Source organism: Hemibagrus wyckioides, linkage group LG20 (genome assembly GCF_019097595.1).
Source record: "Hemibagrus wyckioides isolate EC202008001 linkage group LG20, SWU_Hwy_1.0, whole genome shotgun sequence".
Lineage (NCBI taxonomy): Eukaryota > Metazoa > Chordata > Actinopteri > Siluriformes > Bagridae > Hemibagrus > Hemibagrus wyckioides.
In genome coordinates, this window is record NC_080729.1 from 10296754 (window position 1) to 10318088 (window position 21335).

General features: G+C 38.8%; 1 protein-coding gene across 4 annotated transcripts in view; it reads right to left on the reverse strand.

Annotated features, from left to right (window-relative positions):
* Window positions 1-3427: 3427 nt before the first annotated feature.
* The window catches only part of LOC131370945 (G-protein-signaling modulator 2-like), a 30329-nt gene continuing 12421 nt past the window's right edge, over window positions 3428-21335 (reverse strand). For 3 of the 4 annotated variants that reach the window (XM_058418570.1, XM_058418568.1, XM_058418571.1), the window contains 8 exons: window positions 21093-21248; window positions 20575-20683; window positions 13825-13954; window positions 13610-13686; window positions 13283-13447; window positions 12803-12968; window positions 11890-12131; window positions 3428-4674 (listed from right to left, as the gene is read on the reverse strand). In XM_058418570.1, the coding sequence (XP_058274553.1) occupies window positions 4525-4674; window positions 11890-12131; window positions 12803-12968; window positions 13283-13447; window positions 13610-13686; window positions 13825-13954; window positions 20575-20683; window positions 21093-21248 (1195 nt within the window). In that variant the 3' untranslated portion in view covers window positions 3428-4524. The remainder of the gene's footprint in view (window positions 4675-11889; window positions 12132-12802; window positions 12969-13282; window positions 13448-13609; window positions 13687-13824; window positions 13955-20574; window positions 20684-21092; window positions 21249-21335) is intronic. The other variant, XM_058418569.1, reaches the window with a different exon arrangement.

Genomic DNA, 21335 nt, shown 5'->3' on the forward strand with positions numbered 1-21335 from the left:
AATGGAATTGGCAAACAGTGGGAGCTCAGGAGTGGGGTGTATAGCTCGACAGAGAAAGATATTAAGTATGCTTCTGATCATGTGATGTTTAAGACAATGTAGATTATGTGTAAAGTGCAGGCAGGGACTCCGGCAAGACTAGCTATGACAGCATAACTAAACGGGAGAGCCAGAAGGTGACATACACGAAGGCTTCCCGGGACATAAAGCGTCCAACCACTTCACAGTCAGCAAACCTGAGTGAGTTGTGAGGCTGGTAAGATGACAGTATCCAAACATCCCAGTACACCAAACACTCTATGCTCATGAACCTTCCAGATCTGCTCCTTTACCTAAGAACGATATATTAAAAGCTTGACTAAACAAATGTCTACAGCCTAGACTTAAACATTGACACTGTGTCTGAATCCCGAACACTAATTGGAAGGCTGTTCCATAACTTTGGGGCTTTGAAAGAGAAAGCTCCGCCCCTTGCTGTAGCCTTTGCTACTTGAGGTACTACCAAGTAAACAGCACCCTTTGATCGGAGTAGGCATGGCGGATCATAAAAGACTAAAAGATTGCTTAAGTACTGCGGCGCGAGACCATTTAGTGCTTTAAAGGTTAGTAACAGTATTTTATAATCAATGCGAAATTTGACTGGGAGCAAATATAGTGTGGCTAAAATAGGAGTGATGTGCTCATATCTTCTGGTTCTAGTTAGGACTCTAGCTGCTGTGTTCTGGACTAACTGGAGCTTGTTTATGCTCCTACTGGAACATCCAGACAGTAAGGCATTACAATAATTCAACCTAGAGGTAACAAAAGCATGAAGTAGTTTCTCTGCATCATGCATATTTCTTATCTTAGCAATATTTCTGAAATGGAAGAAGGCTACCCTAGTGATATTATCTACATGAGTTTCAAATGAAAGACCAGAGTCAATAATCACACCAAGATCTTTTACTGCTGGACAAGATGAAACCGAAAGACCATCCACCATTACTCTGTAATCAGAAAGCTCACTTCTAGCTGCATGTGGTCCTAGTACTAGCACCTCTGTCTTGTCCGAATTAAGCAGGAGGAAGTTAGTGGCCATCCAATGTCTAATGTTCTTTACACATTCTTCTATCTTAATAAGCTGGTGTATCTCATCTGACTTAGCTGAGACATATAGCTGTGTGTCATCGGCATAACAGTGGAAGCTAATACCATGTTTATGAATAATTGCACCAAGGGGTAGCATATATAGGGAAAAAAGCAGTGGGCCTAAAACAGAACCTTGTGGAACACCGAGCATAACCTTGGTATGCATAGAGAAGTCACCATCTAGATCTACAAACTGATAACGGTTGGTCAAATAAGACCTGAACCAGGAGAGGGCTGTTCCTTTAACACCAACATGTTCTAGCCTATGAAGCAGAACAGTGTGGTCAATGGAGTCAAAAGCTGCACTAAGATCCAGTAACACCAGTAAGGAGACACAACCCTGATCAGAAGCCAGTAACAGGTAATTTACCACTTTAACCAGTGCTGTCTCTGTGCTATGATGAGGCCTAAATCCTGACTGATACATTTCATAAATGTTATTTGTTAACTATGCAGGTATGAACATAACTGCTGTGCTACAGCCTTTTCTAGGATCTTGGAGATAAAGGGCAGGTTTGATATTGGTCTATAGTTAGACAGCTGACAGGTCGAGGTCCGTTTTTTTAATCAAGGGTTTGATAACTGCTAGCTTAAAAGATTTAGGCACATAGCCAGTGCTAAGGGAAGATTTAATGATTTTTAGAAGGGGTTCGGTAGCTACTGGTAGTATCTGTTTAAGGAAAGACGTGGGTAAAGGATCTAGAATGCAGGTAGAAAGATTTGAAGAGGAAATTGGCGAAATTAGATCAGGCTCTTGAAGTGGAGTGAAGCATTCTATGCTCTGATCAGAAATAGCTATATTATCTAAATAATTATCTAACAAATAATTTGGTTTTAAATGGACTGAATTTTTTGCCTGATATTGTCAATTTTTTCATTGAAGAAATTCATTAAGTCATTGTTGCTAAATATAGATGGTGTGCGCTTTTCTACAGTGGTTTTACTCCTAGTTAGTTTTGCTACAGTACTAAATAAAAATTTAGGATTGTTTTTGTTATTTTCGATTAGGGCAGAAAGATATGCTGATCTAGCAGTACTAAGAGAATTTTTGTATCTCAGAAGGCTTTCCTTTTTAGTTTGACGCCATTTACATTCTAGTTTCCTAGCTGACTGTTTTAAAGCTTGTGTGTGGTTGTTGTACCAGGGTGCTAGTTTCTTCTCTTTAATTATTTTCCATTTAAGTGGAGCTACAGTGTCTAGGAGTATATACTTTCCTGAATTTCTCACAGCCCTCCCATACCTTCTTCCTCCAGCCTTTGTGATAATGTGCAAGGTCTTTCCCAGTACTGAAAGTGATAATTAGCCACATCCTTGGCTTATGACTACCAATCATGAGTTACCAGAGGAGAACTGTTTTGGCATTCTGGTAGCCTCCACGTGCACAACATTGCCCTGGCCATTGTTGGTTCCTAATGATTTGCAGTATGATACTTGGCTTAGTAAGCACCATGCTGTCAAGAGTTATTGAATTCCCTTTTAGGGCAAATATCTTTCTTAGTCAGTAAATTATTCTTTTTGGGCCCAGCAGAGATATGCTTCCCTTTACACATGATCTGTGTGAGCTAGATTGTGACTGCTCAAAATTGTGACATATTTGTGTTCACTGTACATTAATATGCTTGTATTTGAAGCTCAGTGAGGAAGTGTTTAGATTAAGAGAAAACCAAATAACGTTGCCAGATTCCACACATTCCGCATTCAGAAATGCATACCACTATGTACTTGTTTGAAAAAAAAAGAAGAAATATGTATAACCTTTCCTTTGCCTGAATATTTTAGGCTAATTTCATGTCTTTGTGTGTTGTTTTTGAATTGTAGTTAGACAGGATATTTTATGAAACCTGGCAATCCCTCATAAGCTTATGCAGGTTGTTTTTTGAGCTCCACATTAAAGTTAAAATCCTCACATACACTTGACCTATTTGTTCTGTCCTGTAGCACACCTAGTATGAGGATTTCTGGCAAGCACTTCATAGACAAGATTCCACAAGGCATTGGAAACATTTTTTGAGATTCTGATTCATGTTGATATGATTGCTGTCACCCATCACCCAAACCACCACATCCCAAAGGTTGGATTTCGATCTGGTGACAGGATAGGCCAAGGAAGTCCACTAAATTCATTGACATGTTCATGGAACCGATCTGAAATGACATTGCATGGCACTTTATCATTCTGGATGTATCTATTGTAAGTCAGGAAATCTTGGCCATAAAGGAATGCAAGTGGTCAGCAACACAATTCAGTGGCTATGGCATTCAAATGATTACCATACTGCTTTGGTGAGTTGTATTGCATTTTATTTGATGAAACAATTTCTTCCTGAGGTAATGCATTGCTAAAAGAATGATCATAATACACAAATTATCCTAACAATACTACAAGACACACTAAACATGTTTTCTTTACATCTACATAATACCCCCTACACATAATACACTAAAACAAGCACACTGAAAATAAACATGAACATTGAATTAATATTATAAGTTTAACATTCAATTCACAACCAAAGCTTGAAGCATAACCTCAAATATTCCTTCCCCTGTGCTATATTCTCAGTTGGGTTCTGAGCTGTGTATGCACACAGACACATTTGCAATAATACAGTATATACACAACTAGGAAATATCCAGAGTGTGAGCTTAATGCTACTTAGCAATTTATTTCTAAGCAATCAAAAAGCCTGATGTACATGTGTTAATATGCACAAACATTCAATTCCAGCCATTTATGAGCCAAAAATAAAACATACAAACAAAACTGTAAAAAGATACACCTGTGTATAGAGTGCTTTTTTAATCAATAAAAATATACAAAAAAATAAAGAAAATGCTCTTGAAATATAAGTAATTCTTTTTACAATTTAGAAGACTAATGCCAAGTGTTGAGTCCAACATCAAATAGCCAAATATACCTGTAGTGGTAAATAAAATGTATTTCCAGAATTCCAGGAACTTATATACTGGTTCCTGGAGGATTAACACCATCACTGTGGGCAGTGTAATGTGCATCAGTGTTAGAGTTTGTGCAAGCTGTGCTTTAACACAACATACATACCATTTTGTCTAGAATTTGTAATAGACTTTTTGCAGGCAAGGGAAGACCAAAGGAGAATGTGACTATTAAACCTGTTGCTAAGCTCCTGCATGGTGCAACAGAAAAGTATTAACAGTATCAGGAGATGGTAAGTTCAAATCCACAACACCACAACCATCCATGGCTAGGAGCAATGGAGCAAAACTGACCTTGTCTCAGATGAAGCATGTACTATCCTTCCCCAACCATGTTTGGTAGCTGTTGTGCAATAGGGGGAGCTGGCTAGCAGGTACAAATTGGCAAGTGACAACGTTACAAGACAAAACAAAACAAAAAACAAACCCTGTGTTTAGTGTTCAGTTGACAGATGGCAGTAGGACTCTTTGTTCATTCATCCTCTTGGCCTGAGAGCGGACGATGAGACTGAAGAAGTCCTCATCAGGGAGAGTAGGTCCACGGTACAGGGCAGGAGGAGGGGCACACCTCTGATCATTTAAACGAGAACTCTGAGAGCAAGAAAGGGCACACAAAGTATTAGAGTGTAAGAGAAAGCATGAATATGGCAGAATAAGAAAGGCAAAATATAAAAGTCTTCAGTAGCATTCTTAGCCACATTATGGAAATTTAATACTCATTCATACACACCGTTTCAAAAGATATATATTATTACATTGTAAGTCTTGACATCATTTTAGCATTGATAAGAAGCTTATTGTTCATGCCATGACTCTTTTACCATAGTTTAATACACCTCTGAAAATACTGTAACAGCATGGCCAATTTTTTTTTATTTTTGCTATACAGTGAGATCATACATGTGTTTTTAAGCCATTCCTGCAATTTTTCCCCACAGACACACAGTTTTAAAGGGTCTTGATGAAATGAAACCACTGCAGGTATCGAGAACAAATGTCTTTTCACCTTATGAAAATGCTGAGGTCTTGAGGGGTAAGTACATCCCCAAGACATTTGTCAGCTAACGAAGAGATTTTTTACTGTATCAAACGGTCAGTCCATAGAACAAATGATGCAGATGAGACAGAATATATGAAATTTTTCTGTCACACTTTGGATACTGCCATCTATGTAATGCTACAGTCAGTTTCAAGCACTGTGCCCTCGACCCTGGGAGAAATTACTTTCTGGACAGTAAAACAGTTAGGAAGAAGAATTATTTTTGGAAACTTAGAAATGAGTGACCGTGAGGAGTGTCAAACATCTGCTGAACAAGATGAATTGGTAGCTAAAAGAGGTTACTATTTTGGTAATATTGAAGTGGTTTGCTGGATGTAGAGCTGAATGATACACAACAAACCCTTTCTTCTACTTGAAAAGGTAGCATCCTATAGAGTATACAGAGAGCCAAAGTCTTCAGTCTGAGACTGCTAGCACTAGCACCCAAATGAACAAAATAGCCTCTTTTAGTTGTCGGACAGCAAATCTACTGCAGTAATGCTCATATCCACCTTGTCAGGAATTACTTCATATAAAAGGAGTTCAAAAGGAAACAAGGACATAACAAGCAAAATTTAGTATTTTATAGTGAAAGACATGCTTCCAGTTAGAATGGTAGAAAAGGCTAATGATACCAGGCGTACCATGTTTCGAGAAGATACCATGTTTGGAAGCGCTTACCGTGAGTTTCTTGTCTGTGTCTGCATTTTTATTCTAAGTTTATATAGTCTAATTTTTTCTCTTTTGCCTGAATATTTTACACTGTCAGCTTCTCGGGAGAAACTTTTTTTTCCCTGGCTTTCAAACAGCAATTGGAGGAAAACCCACTTCGGAGCTCTTCAATATCAAGGTTAAATTCACTCAAAGGTACATGGTCATAAAGTATGACTAACTTTCAGTTTGTGTGTGAGCTGCAGGATGTTTAGTAATTCTTCCTCCATAGTTAGCGTTAATTTTACTTGTGATAAGTGCACGCTAGTTAGCTCTCTGATGGTATTAGCTTTAGAGGTGCGCATCCAGGCACTAGAGAGGGTTAGTGATAGCGAGAGCAGTCTAGTGTCTGTAGGGGGACGTCTGGATGCCCTAGGTGGAGTTAGTAACCCCCCAACTCCGGCATTAGAGCCCTCACAGCAGGGCGTAGTTGCATAGCCAAGGCTAACACTAAGGCTTGCCCACAGGAGCAGCACTCCTTTCTGCTTCACATGTCCAACATGTTTGCTCTCCTCAGTGAAGCACCCGCTGAGAAACCTGAAAGAGCTCTGGTTTTCGGAGACTCTATCTTAAGGCATGTGAAATTAGCTAGGCCTTTAAGGGCTCCAGCAGCACAGGTTAGGTGTATTCCGGGAGCCAGGGCCGGACATAGCAGGTAATCTTAGGGTCCTAGGCAAGCACAGATTCTCAAAGATAGTCTTCCATGTAGAAGCTAATGATATACGCCTTCGTCAGTCTGAGGTTACTAAGAGTAATATTGTAGGGGTGTGTAAATTAGCGAAGGCGATGTCCGATGCAGTAATATGATGCATCCCAATGTGGCGTGGCGATGTAGCATACAGCAGGTTATGGTCGCTGAACTGCTGGATGTCCAGGTGGTGCTCCGAAAACAATGTGGGCATCATAGACAATTAAAGCTCTTTTGAGGGCAAGGCTGGCCTGTTAGGACGGGACGGTATCCATCCCACTTGGGAAGGTGCTGCTCTCATTTCTTGCAGCATAGCACATAATCTTAGAGCAGATCTAGTTAATCTGTGACAATCCAGGGCCAGGGAGCAGACAAGCAGGCTAATCCGACTGTCTGCTAGCTGCAATAAGTCGTCACTCAGGGTTCATAACATTGTGATTGTGTCTGTTCTCCGAGCCAAACAAAAATGTTTTAACAGAAATCTGAAAATTTGTTTTAGTTACCTGATCAACATAAAATTAGATGATAATGAATGCACAGCCAGCACCTTTGATCTGAAGCTAGGACTGTTAAATATAAGATCTCTTTCAACTAAAGTACTTATTATTAATGAACTGATTACTGATCAGGAGTTTAGTGTTCCATGTTTAACAGAAACATGGATTAAACAAAACGAGTATGTAGCATTAAATAAAGCTTGTCCGCCTGGACAGATTTGTGTAGAATGCAGAGGGAAACTGGAGGAGCAGTTTTTGCCATGACCACTGAAATGTGGCCTGACATTAGCCTCCACAATGCTGACGTGTGTAACAATGGTGGCACACCAAAAAAGTAGTTTGAGCAACAGTGCAACTATATATTTGTTTTGAGTGCCTTACAGGTTCAGCCTGCCAAAAACAGTTATGTCACCTTAACAATTCCCATTAAAACTTTCTCCATTAACCTCTGGAATGTTGCTGGAGCATTTTTAAACCATAGGGCATGGTGTTGAAGTGGTATAACCCTAAAGGCTTGGTCACTTCCAGTGTCATCCTGTTACTTGGTTGCAGATAGGTAACAACTTTCTGTTGTTTATTCCTCCATTTTGGCAGCAGATTTAGAGATGCTGAGAAGTGGTTGCTTTCAGTTCTTGTCGAGTTTACCAAAAGTTCATGCTATTCTGACTTAGTGTGCTATGCTGTAACTAAACAAAATTCTGTTTTTTACTGGTACAGAAGCTTAAAATGGCTAAAATTCCCCATTCACCTTCATAGAAAAATTCTGAGTGCTATAACCTGTCAAGCTACTTCCACCAAACTCCAAAGGCTGTTTGTACTGATAAAATTTTATTTATTCTATCTGGATTGGACTTGCGGATTTCCCTTAACGGATGATCAAAAATCCCAAAAATTCACATTAACTTAAATTGACAAAATATTCAGAGCTTGGCTCAAATCACATCTGCATGTGCAGAGCTGATGCCCCTCATCTATTCCTCTAGCAGTGCTACACACTCTCCTCATCCATCTTTTTATAAATATTCTATCCATCCATCCATCCATCCATCTATCTATTCCAGGAGGGGTGGGCAATTAATCTTCCCAATGACTGGCTAAACTTATTTCTTTAATATTCTTTTTATCGCTTTTATATAAAGCAGTAAATTATATCATTTTGATAATCTGCTACTGCTAAGAATACATGTTATGATAAAGCTATGAAAATGTGGAGTAGGTCAAATATAGCAGTAAAAAAATATTAAAACCACATTCAATATCTGCTATCCAGTCTGCATCTGAGAGCTCTGGGATCACATTCTCTTTATTCTCACAGAATTATTGAATCTCTATTTTCAGGTCACATATTCTTTTAAGCACTTTGCCCAGGCTGAGCCATGTGGTAGCCTATGTCATGATATTCAGTCGTCCAACAGGGCAACAAACTGTGTCATTAAATACTCCTCATGATAAATTTACTATTTTAGTTAAAACATAAATAATATGGTTAATTTTAGCACTGACTAAGAAAGCACCTCCTGATGTATAATGCAATGCAAAAATACCAATTTCTGTTTAGGTTATTTCAGTCACTATATCCTGCACATTTACCTCTATGAAGAAATCACTCCTTGCTGTTGATCCTTTCAACAGCCACATTGCTGCCAGCTCCTCTGTAATCTTAAAGCCTTTTGTTATCTCATGTATGAAGTAAGGAGTAACTGGGCTGTGTTATGGACACTGCAACTCTCATCCACAGCCAAAGAGAAAACGTCAAAATTGTCTATTGTATATCAGCATCTCTTGTTTGGCGACTTATTTATTGGGTAATATTTTGATTTCTAGAGTAAAATTGTATTTAGCGGATGCAGCAGCAAAGGCGGTGTCAGGGCTCTCTCTGACAGACAGAAATTATGATGAAGCAATCAAATTGCTGCAGATTTGGAAGGAATGACATTGTTATCAGTATCACATATGTATGCATAGAATGATAAGGTTAAAAAAGGCTGGGAAAATGTTTTTTCTGCTCGGGGGCCCAAACATTGCAAAAATTTTGTCAAAGGAATTTCACGTGACAAGTGCAGATGCAGGAATCTGTAGTCAATCTGTGAAGAAAATGACAAGCAATCTGATGTCAGCAACAATAATGCAGGAGCATGAAGCACCAGCACCATTGAAGCAGTGTAATCAGTGTCAAGCACTGCAAACCCAAAGTTAACCACTGTGTTGCTTCAAACAGTTAAAGCATAGATAGAGTGTCCAGAAGGGAGAAAACTAGTGCCCTACTTGTTAGCCAGAGGTAGTCAAAGAACAATTGTGTGTGAGAGTCTGATGAAAACTCTGAAACAACCTGTACTGAAAAGGGAAAGACTGAATCTTTACACTTTTGGATCAAAAGCGCCTGTGATGGCAGAGCACAATATTGTGAAGCTGACACTTGAAAATGCAAAAGAACTTGAAATTGCAGCAATAGAAACCTCTCAAGTCTGTAATGCAGCCATGAAAGTTCATTGAGGACATATTCAAAGGGAGCCTTGAGAGAAAGGTCTGCAATCAGTTGATTTCTTGTCTGAAGGGCCAAGTAATTCTGAGCTTTCAGTGTTAATCAGAGCAGACTACTACTGGCAAGTGGTATCAGATAGATTTAAAAGGCTAAATGAATCTCTTGAAGCCCTGTAGAACATGTTAGGATGTGCTTTACAAGCACCAATTTCCATGTCTTGCATGACAGACACCTGCACGTATATTTGTTTAACAGAAGATGTACAGATTTTAAAACAATCGCATGCTTTTTGAGTGCTTTACAAGTGGAAAAAAGCAGATGCTGCAGAAAATTAGGGGCATTGAATAATAGGCATTGAGAGAATCACTATACATTGATAATTTCATAGCAAGTTCCAATGTTTTAGATAAAATTTAACAAGAGCTAGAAACATCCTGTCAAATACAGGCATGAACTTATGCAAATGTGTGACAATTTCACCAGAACGAGATGTAAAAAATGTAATGGAGCAAAATGAGGGATCTGATGCCAGTAGAAAGGTTCTGAAAGAGTCTGGTATGGTCACCAGAGAGTGATACCGTTGTGTATGATCTCCAGGATTCCAAAATAAAAGACTTGAAACCATTTTTGGATGAAAACAAACTCATCAGCATAGGTGTAAGAGTACAGCAATCTGAATTCAGCTTCAGAGAACACCACCCATGGGTGCTTGCATTGAAGCACAGATACTGTGAATTGTTTGTGTAGTACTATCAATAAAGGGTGATGCATGCAGGTGTAAGACACACTAGTTCAACTGAAAGTAAAATACTGGATGTTATATAGTAGACAGTTGGTTAAACAAGTTGTGGGACGCTCATGTCATGTTTGTTAAAAAACTAAAACCAAAGCCTATTGAGCAGACTATGGCACCTCTACTGAAGAACAGGGTTACTGAAGCATGGCCCTTTGAGATATCAGAGGTGTAGACTTTGCAGGCCCATTATATGTCAAATCAGCCTCTGTTTCTCTAAGGTCATACACTGTACTCTATACATGTGCTGTCACTCAGTTCACAGAGAATTTTCTCTTGGCCTTAAAAAGTTAATTGCAAGAAGAGACCCGTGTAAAGTAATATACTCATACAATGCAAAAATACTTAAAAGAGCAAACCAAGATTTGAAAAACGTATGGAAATCTTTCAACACTTCTGAACTTAGAGTTTTTTTTCCTTTAAGAGGAGTAACTTGGAAATTCAATGTTGAGCGAGCTGCATGGTGGGGTGTGCTTCAGAAGAGACTTTTATGTCCGCAAAGAATTGACAAAAAAAAATCCTTGCTAAAATCCTTGTTTTAAATTCTAGACCACTCTCATATGTTCACAATGACACAGACTATAACCATTTCCAATCACACCTTTTCATTACTTGATAGGAAAAAGACCTACTCTGCCTTCAAAAACTATGATATCTGAATGTTTTTCAGCCAATCTAATCAGAAAATATGCTGTTAAGAGATTGAAGTAATGGCAAAGAATTTTAACTGCCTTTTGGAAACACCGGAAGAGGACTATCTGATGGACTTGAAGTAAGCACACTGTAGTGATAGTTACAACTATGCTGAGGGAGAATTCACTGTTTATTTTTTTTTTATGCTCTTTAAGTAAACAAGAACAGAGGACATCTGTCTCTCTGCTTATTTTCTTTGAACTTCTATAACAAGGAGACACCTGTTTTCCAACACATTACTGTGAAGGTGCATAGGCATGCATGCACCAACATTAAAGTTCTTCAAAATAAAAGCAATGCACTTGTATTGCATGCATGGCATACACTTATTTACATTTGTTTTCTAATTTCCAATTGACCTCACGCGGGTCGTACAGGGACAGCTGGATGTGGCCCAGAGGCCCTAAAAAAAGTCCCCAAGTCTGATCTTATCAATCCATACACACTGGCACCCAATCTATCTACTTAAATATAAAAGTATTGGCACCCTATATATCCATCCATTCAACATTAAGTAGAATCACATAATTACTGCAACATAGGCATGTAACATAGCAAAATTCTTAGCTAAATGAGGATAACAGCATTATGAGTATTATTGTGACGTTTCATCTTTTCAAAATTTTGTCAAGCTAATATCAAAGATTGTCATGACATACTGCCCTGTCTAGTTATTATATTGTTTTGCCATTATTTGCTCTTAACCTGTATTTGCATAATTTTCATTGTTCTGCTGTCACATGCTGATTAGATAAATTCAGTGCAGTAATGTTTGCAGTGTTTCTAATATAGTGCAGAGTATAAGGTAGTGTATACTTCCTTCTTAAAGTTTTAGACAAATTGACAAGCTCTACAAGCAAATTAAAACAGGTGTACAGAAAATTTTACGGTTCTCATATTCACCTGGCTCTTCACCAGCATGTCGAAGAAGTGATCATCAGGTTCACAGGTGTCGGCGCTGGGCATGAGCTGGTTATGGGCCGCCTGCTTGCTGCTGTCCTGAATTGTCTGGAAATTGCACAAAACAGGCACACTTTCTGCAGCCCTCTGATCCTCTAGCCTCCGACTCTGCGCAGTAGCCAAGACTCCTAGAAGTGTGTCTTGGCCTTGTGATACTGCAGATTCTGAAAAAGCTGGGGGAAAAGCTAAGATGCATGAGGACCACTAATTTACCTAAATTCTGGAAGCTCACAGTCTAGTACGTCTTTGCTAAATTCTGAAATACAGCCACTGTCACTCTTAAACAGTAAGGGAGTTTTTAAATGAGACAGCACACTACACTATACTTCAGGGACCTTACTGAAAGAAATATACACTCCACGACTTTTAGCTGTTGCTACAAGTAGGAAGCAAATCATTTTACAGAATGTCTTTGTATGACATAGAATATTACATTTTCACTTCACTAGAACAAAGAGGCCTAGTCCAAATGTTTCAGAATGTCAATACACCTTTGCACAAAGCAAGGTACATTAAGACATGATTTGACTGACCTTACTAATGCTTTTGAGGCTGAATGGGGAAATCCCTACAGTCACACTACAAAATCTAGTGGAAAGCCTTCCCAGAAGAGTGGAGATTATTATAAGAGCAAAGTGGGATGAAATCAGGAATGTGAAGTTGAAAAAGCACTTATGAGCGATATACTTGAATGCCCCAACGACATCTACCTTCATTTCATAGCATTTCTGCAACCATTTAACCTCCTACCCACCTCCCCCTGGTATCCCAAACTACAGGAGTTAAACAGCAGCCAAGAATCATGATGATCAAAAACATTCCACAATTAACCATGACAGAAATACTCTGCACTTACATTTTTTCAGATTTTTGGGCAAAGATGAACATGAAGAGGAGGGGTTAGAGGCAGCAGTGGACTGGCCCTTTTGAACAGAGCAGCGTTGGTCATCCATTCTGTTGCCTTGGAAACGACAAAGCAGGTCAAGGAAGCTTTCATCATCCAACATGTCCACACTCTTACACTATAAAAACAAACCAAAAGAAAAAAAGAAGAAAAAACATGGCATTGCATTCTTTCTTACAATAAAATAAATTATATCCAGTAAGTAACTAATAAGATCGTAACTGAAGCAAAGGACATAACTGTCGTATATAAATGATCAGATTGGTAAAGTATCATTGGTATTTACTGCCACATTCAGGTCTGTGTAGAACGTGTATTACAAGACTTGCAAGTTGTAGAATGAATAATGACGAATTTATACGTATCTTGTGCATTCATACACTTTGAATAACCTTTAATACGTATCTAATAAATGACTCAACAGGGACTGACTTTCTGATCAGGCTGCTTCTGAGAGGTCTTCAGGGTGTTGCTGGTGTCCTGCAAAACTTTAACAAAGCTGTTCTTCTTCCCTCGCAGACGATTCATGAAGAAGAATTTCGATGAGGATTTGATCTTTGACTGTGTACATGGTACCTCATTGCTCCACTTCTGACCCTGGACAAGACAAGACCAAATCCAATGACAATCTACCTATCTAGTGCATACACACACAGACACATACACACAGAAATTGAGAGGAACTTGTTTTGATTGAACTTGATTTGCACAGGCGTGTTATTTTCGGTAATGGATTGTTGTGTATGAGGCTGCAATCACTTTGAGCTTTTCTGGTGTAAGTGTCATCAGATCCAAATTCTCCATGCTGTAGCGTCTGCTCATCCTGGGTCTTGCTCCTGGAACAACAAAGCTCTGTAAAACTGGCTATACTCTTGTTACTGCACCACATTATTGTGTGTCACATGTACAAATACAGGATATTATTAATATTATTGATAATTAGACACTGAGTATTTATGGAGTAGATATTTTACCATGGGGGTCATAATCAATCTCTTTGTTCTCTGACAATACAGAATTGTTTGTACTGTAACTGAGGCCAAGGACAGTCTGAAGGTCAGACACATTCATTCGAGCAGTCAGTTCACCACAGCGGTCACCTGTCTAAAAAGAAAAAATGTGTAAGTAAGTTTAAATCTCAGTGAACATGTAACCTTAATATAAGCAACCATAATGTCACGTTATAATGACCATCCATGCAACCATAATGACACGTTCTTTTATTTCTTTTCAGCGCTAAGTGTCCTGTGTTCTTTTGTGTTGTCTTTATTGTATTTATTGTCTTTTTTGCACTGTCTTGTCTATGCTCTGTTTGCATCTAGCTGCACACTGTGCACTTTACGTGGCTAAGACAAACTTCTGTCCTAGCTCTGTGGTGTTGTTTGTTGTTTAGTATTGAACTTGTTGTTGTATGTTTATGTAGCACCAGGTCCTGGAGAAACGTTGTTTCATTTCACTATGTACTGCGCCAGCTATATGTGGTTGAAATGACAATAAAAGCTCCTTGAATCTTGAATCATAAAATACTTCTTATATGCAAAAATGCAATTGCCTACAATTTAATAAGAAAATATTACTTTCTTAACTTAACTTTCTTACTTTTTGTACATTTACTAACTTATAGTACATTTGATTCCGAAACAAAAGTGTGTACTATAATTGTACTTTCATTCAGTTCATTTGTTTCCAAAAAAGAAAAAAAAAAGAAAGAGAAAAAAAAGAAAAGAAAAAAAGTACTTGTTACCATAGGACTGGACATGGATGTAAACTGACCAAAGATCATTCTTGTGGTTACATTTTTTTGTGCCCTAGGCACAGGAATTAGGTACAACCAGACACTTGTACCAGACTTCATTTTCAAACAGATTTAGCTGCAGATAGAAGTGAGGGGAGTGGTCTGGCCCATAGCATATGTGAGATACCTGGCAAAGCTAGAGTTAGTGTGGACACAGGAAGATTAGGAGGCAAAAAGTAGTCTACCATACTGCATGTTACAAACAAATAGCATGCAACCTTTAACACTATTTTATTTATCGAATATTTTTATTAATTTCACATATACTGTATTTTACAGATTCAACCCCCTAGTCCATGTCTCCATCATCTACCTACATGGTAAATTAGTAAAACAAACAAAAAAAACACCACACTTTCTATACAATAATGGTACTGATTGTTTTGTGCAGCAAAGCAACGTATAAAAGTGCTTTAAAATCTCCATCATTAAATACATCACCACTGGTTTGCTAGGTTGCAGACTAAAGATTTAAAAACATTTTTTTTATGGTTTTTTAATGCCATGTTAGCTTCAATGGCTATATTATGGCAAAAGTTTGAATGTAGTTAAAACAAGGGTGGGCTTCAATAGACAGGGTTACATTGATATGTAAGATAGCAAGAAGAGTTTATATAAGTTTGCAGACTAAAGATACCATGAGTATCTATAAAATGTGTTGGGAACTAGCCACTGGTTCAGTTGATCTGACATTGATAGGAAGTTCATTCCACCACTGTATCAGAATGGAGAAGAGCCTTGATGCATACCTACCTTGTACCCTGAGAGATGGAGGGACAGTTGAATAGTGCTAGAAGATCCGAGGGAGTGGGATGCAGTGCATAAGAGCCTTGAGGTTAGAAGGTGCTAATCCATTTTTGGCTGAGTAGGCAAGGATCAGTGTTTTAAATCTGATGCATGCAGCTACTGGATGCCAATGGAGCAAGCACAGCAATGGGGTGGTGTGCTAGAACTTTGGAAGGTTCAATGGAAGGCGTACAGCTGCAATTTGGATCATTTGCAGAAGTTGAATTGCACTGAGACACTGAGACCTGCCAAGAGCAATTTGCATAGGTCCAGTCTTGAAATGACAAGTGACTGAACAAGCACCTGAGCGGCCTGCCTTTCTGGATAAAAGTGGCTAACTGTCGTAAAGGGGAAACCATCATGAGTGTGTCAGAGCACTTGTAATGTGTAAATGGGACACCTGCAATTATGCTGATTGGCTACTTGTACCACACTGGTACCTGCTGCTGCTGCCGCCTCTCCCTCAGCACTCTCACTACTTAAGCTGAGCCCCCCCTCAGCACTCTCACTACTTCGGCTGAGCCCCCCTAAATGAAAATTCGTTATTCAATATTCGGTGCAATCCTGTATGAAACAAGAACCGGCATTCCTGACGATCGAGTCGTACACCGAAAATATTTTTGTACACCCAGGTCAAATTGACTCGAAAATTCGAATCGAATACCGAAAATTCGAACACAGGGGTGGTTGAGGACCAAGGTACCACTGTAAATCTTAATGAAATTGGCCACTGGGGGAGCTCTATTCATGTTAATGCACACGTTATGTTATGTTGTTTGTCTGCACTGTCTTGTCTTGCCTTCCTGTGCACTTCTGTTGTATGTCTAGTTCTTAAAGATTGCACCTTAAGTATAGTTTAATTTTTTAGTTTAATTTAAATTTTTAAATTATAGTTTAATTTTTTTATCTCTATGTCATAGCTCTATGTTTGTCTGCGTCACTGTACTTTGTGTTATGTGTAGCACCTCTGGTCTAGGAGGAACGTTGTTTCACTTCACTGTGTACTGCATCTGCTATATATGGTTGAAGTGACAATAAAGCTACTTTGACTTTGACTTTGAAAAACAACTCAATAACTTGAAAATAAGGTGCACAGTGAAAGTTCATTCACATTTAAAACATATAGTCCTAAAATAGTTTGGCATGGCATTTGCATACAAATTTGCCTCCCTTTTGGGATATTCTCTTTCTTATTCTTTTGGGATATACTCTTTTGGGATATACTCAAGTCACAGCTACCACCCTCGCTGGACCCCTTGCAGTTTGCGTATCGTCCTAACCGTTCCACGGACGACGCCATCACCATAACCCTCCATCTGGCCCTAACACACCTGGACTGTAAGGACTCCTACGTTCAAATGCTGTTCATAGATTTCAGTTCAGCATTCAACACAATCATCCCTCAGCAGCTGATTGAGAAGCTGAGTCTCCTGGGCCTGAACACCTCTCTCTGCAACTGGATCCTGGATTTCCTGACTGGGAGACCTCAGTCAGTCCGGATCGGGAACAGTATCTCCAGCACCACCACACTGAGCACTGGAGCTCCTCAGGGCTGTGTGCTCAGTCCATTGCTGTTCACTCTGCCGACTCACAACTGTGCAGCAATGCACAGCTCCAACCACATCCGTGGTGGGTCTCATCAGCAAGAACGACGAGTCAGCATACAGAGAGGAGGTGCAACATCTAACAGCCTGGTGCAGAGCCAACAACCCCTCCCTGAACGTCGACAAGACCAAAGAGATGGTTGTTGACTTCAGGAGAGCACAGAGTGACCATCCTCCGCTGTCCATCGATAGATCCTCGGTGGAGATCGTCAAGAGCACCAAATTCCTTGGTGTCCATCTGGCGGAGAACTTCACCTGGTCACTCAACACCAGCTCCATCACCAAAAAAGCCCAGCAGCGCCTCTACTTCCTGAGGAGGCTGAGGAAAGCCCATCTCCCTTCCCCCATCCTGACTGTGTTCTACAGAGGGACCATCGAGAGTATCCTGAGCAGCTGCATCACTGCCTGGTTTGGCAACTGCACCGTCTCGGATCGCAAGACCCTTCAGCGGATAGTGAGGACAGCTGAGAAGATCATTGGAGTCTCTCTCCCCTCTATCACGGACATTTACACCGCACGCTGCATCCGCAAAGCTAACAGCATTGTGGCTGACCCCACACACCCCTCACACACACTCTTCACCCTCCTGCCATCTCGAAAGAGGTACCGGAGCATTCGGGCCCTCACAACCAGACTGTGTAACAGTTTCTTTCCTCAAGCCATCAGGCTCCTCAACACCCAGGACTGAACTGTTCTACACTCTCTCTCACACACACACACACACACACACTCAGGACTGAACTGTATACTAACTCTCTGTCTCTCTCACACACATATACACACACACTCTCTCTTGACTGTGTGGACACGCACACACACACGCACACATAATTTATATTGTTCATTACTTATTGCACTACCTCAACCTGTCATCCGCTGCTATAGTTATATTTAAGTTTATTTCTATTTGCACTACCTCAACCGCTGCTGTGTATTTTTGCACAATATTTTTGCACAATACTTTGCATAATTTCACTTTATCTTATTTTATTTTCACTTACATTCCATTACACATGTTCTTTTCTTTCTTTTCGGCGCTAAGTGTCCTGTGTTCTTTTGTGTTGTCTTTCTTGTATTCATTGTCTTGTCTATGCTCCGTTTGCTCCTAGCTGCACACTGTGCACTTTACGTGGCTAAGACAAACTTCTGTCCTAGCTCTGTGGTGTTGTTTTTGTGTTGAACTTGTTGTATGTTTATGTAGCACCAGGTCCTGGAGAAACGTTGTTTCATTTCACTATGTACTGTGTCAGCTATATGTGGTTGAAATGACAATAAAGCTTCTTGAATCTTGAATCTTGGATATTTAACATGCGAGATCATTTACAAAATATGCTAAACCAAGGTTTTGCCTAATATTGACAAAACTGATGTCAGACTACTCAGGAGTGTGTAAACCTCAACAAAACTGCTTCTGGAAACACTTGGCCCAGCTCAATGCATTTAAATTTACTTTTCCACATTAATCCTAGGCTTATAGACAAATCTACACCAAATTGGTGTCAGGTTAATTGGAAGAAAACTTAAAAGTGATACAAAACATTTTGAAATTTGTAAACAATATGGCTGTCCATCAATTAAAATGAGACAGAGCCCAATTTACTCAAAGAACTGTAAATCATGAGTGCTTGAATGGCTTTACTCAAACTTTAGTCATAAAAATAATCAAGTCATGAACATGATAAAATTATGAGGTCATAAACAAAGTTGGAGGTATGGTTAGAAATAGGGAGCGGATTTAAAGTCATATCTTTTTCTCAAGAACTAATCTGATCAAACTGACGTTGGTTCTGGTTGTGAGCCACTACAATAACTTATTTATACAGCTTTAACTCATTAAGGTTGCAACCTGAAAAGCATTTACAGGTAACCATTCTGGTGCCATATGCAAAGTTTGTGTTGTGATCATGCATGGAGATGGGGCTAAGGTTAAATAACAATTTCTGAGGAAGCACAGGCAACTATGGTCAACTACCACTACACTGGATTTGGAAATGGAAATGGATCCACCATTTTTCCACTTCTTCTACAAACTTTCCAATCATCACCAAATTTGAATCACAGCATGAGACTATCCCAATATTGTTTTTTCATTCATAACCTGCAAATGAATTTGACAGTGAAACCATATCTCCACTGTTTCCTGATTAAACTTTGGAAAAAAAAGTGAAGCACCTGTTCTCAGCTTCTCCAATAGGTTGTATCTAAATTCACCTTTAGATGAAGCTATAATTCATATACAGCAATACCTTGCAGAACCGCATCTCACGATTCGCGACTTCACTGATCCACAAACTTTTCTTTGGAACCTAACTAATTTGCATCCGTGAATTTTTCGAAGACCCGCGAAAATCCTGCAAAAGTGTTTACGGCTAATTTCGTGGCCATTTATACATTTTCATGCATTTTAATGCAAAATTATTAAGAAAAATTTAGTTTATTAATTTAGTAATATAAATATAAAAGTAAAATCAACAAAATATCAATATAAATAAAATATAATTGTTATTTTAATGATATCAAACGTCGCTGATATCACGTATGCACAGTACAGCCATTACTACATGCTATTGGCTGGAAGGGGTGGAAGTAGCCAATCACGGAGCATTAACAGTTTTACCTAGCTGCTGATTGGCTGGTAGCTATGATGCTTTGTATGCGTGATGTCGTGAGTTCATCTCCCTGCACCTTGTGCTCAGTTCAACACGCACATATATTCCGTAAGTGTGAATAAGTGATCTCAGTGATTTTTCCCTTGGTTTTTATACAGGCGATACTATACTCTATTTTTACGTCAAACATTTATTTCTTTTTTAAAGGATAATGTATTAAGCTAACTTTTAAATGAAATTAAAGTGTTTTGGGAGCATGATTGGGGTCATATTTAGGGTTTAAACTCTACATTTACAGTACATTATTAGCATTTTTAGTGATTCCACCACACATCTGCGAAACCCCGTCATTCGCGATGGGTCCTGGAATGTAACCTCGTGGATGTGTGAAGTATTAATGTATTTGTAAAATTGCTCTTAACTTCTCAACCCCTCAGCATTAATTCAAGATTCTTGCTACTATTGATTCGCTTGAATGTGCAGGGTTTTATTTATTTATTTATTTATTTAAGGGATTCAAGTCAATTCAATTCAAATTTTAATAGGCTGTGTTTTTGTTTATTTTCCTACAAATATTGTACAATGAAATTTGGTAAAGAAGGTCCTACTCAAACGTCCTTCTCAGACTTTTTTTCATCCACAATTTACAAATTAATCTGATGAAGTCACCAATCAAGAAGCGAAAGCAATATCTCAGCAACAGTGAGACTGAATTTTTTAGATGAGCAATGGGTTTCCCAAGGGATTCCAAGTAATTTGTCTAAATACCCTTGTCATAAATACATAAAACAACTCAATTTTATAACTTTTGAATATGTAATTTGCCAAGCAAGATGTTAGCTATTTTGAAATTGAACAATTTTTAGACTTTTTTTCAACTATTTACCACTACCACTTCTAGTAAACTTGGACAAAAGAACTTGTGTGTACCTCGTTAGAGATTTCCAGATGTCTTTCAGCAAAGTGCATGGCCTGGTCATGATTCCCAAGAGCTGTGTGTGCATTACCTAAACTCCAGCAGGCACGACCTTCACCAACCCTAACACACACACACGTAGACATAAGCATATAAATATTTACACAAAGTAGTACAAGCAGTGATTAGTTGTAATTTCATGTCTGTAAATATATATCTATAGTTTAGATAACAAAGGTATCCACTACACTATCATCTAAAATCTGGTTGGTCTAGTCAACAAGTGTAATAATAAAAATAATAATAACAATAATAATTTTTATTATTATTAAAACAAATACCAAGTACTGCTAAATATTAATTCAACTGAAGTAAAAAGTTTTCCTTAAATTCTTCAGATGTGTTAGAAGTTATTTATAACTGATGAAATGAAACATCAATGTGTCTTTATTAAAGTGCTGTGGCTGCATCCATACATCTGTTAAGAATCGTATCTGACTGGTGTTAATGGATGGTGTGTGTTTGCATGTACCTGTCACCAAGGTCCTGGGCAATAATGAGGTGTTTGAGGTGATAGTCTATAGCTCTCTCATAATCCTGTAGTAGAGTATAGGTATTGCCTAGACTGTAGCAGGCTTGAGCCTCCACTGCCTGATCCCTCAGCTGCCTTGCCAGCTGAAGAGCTCTCCTGGAAAAACAATTTAAACAAATATAACACAAACATTTACAACATAATCAACAAATACTGCCAGAAGAAAGAACTAGAAGGCTAAAG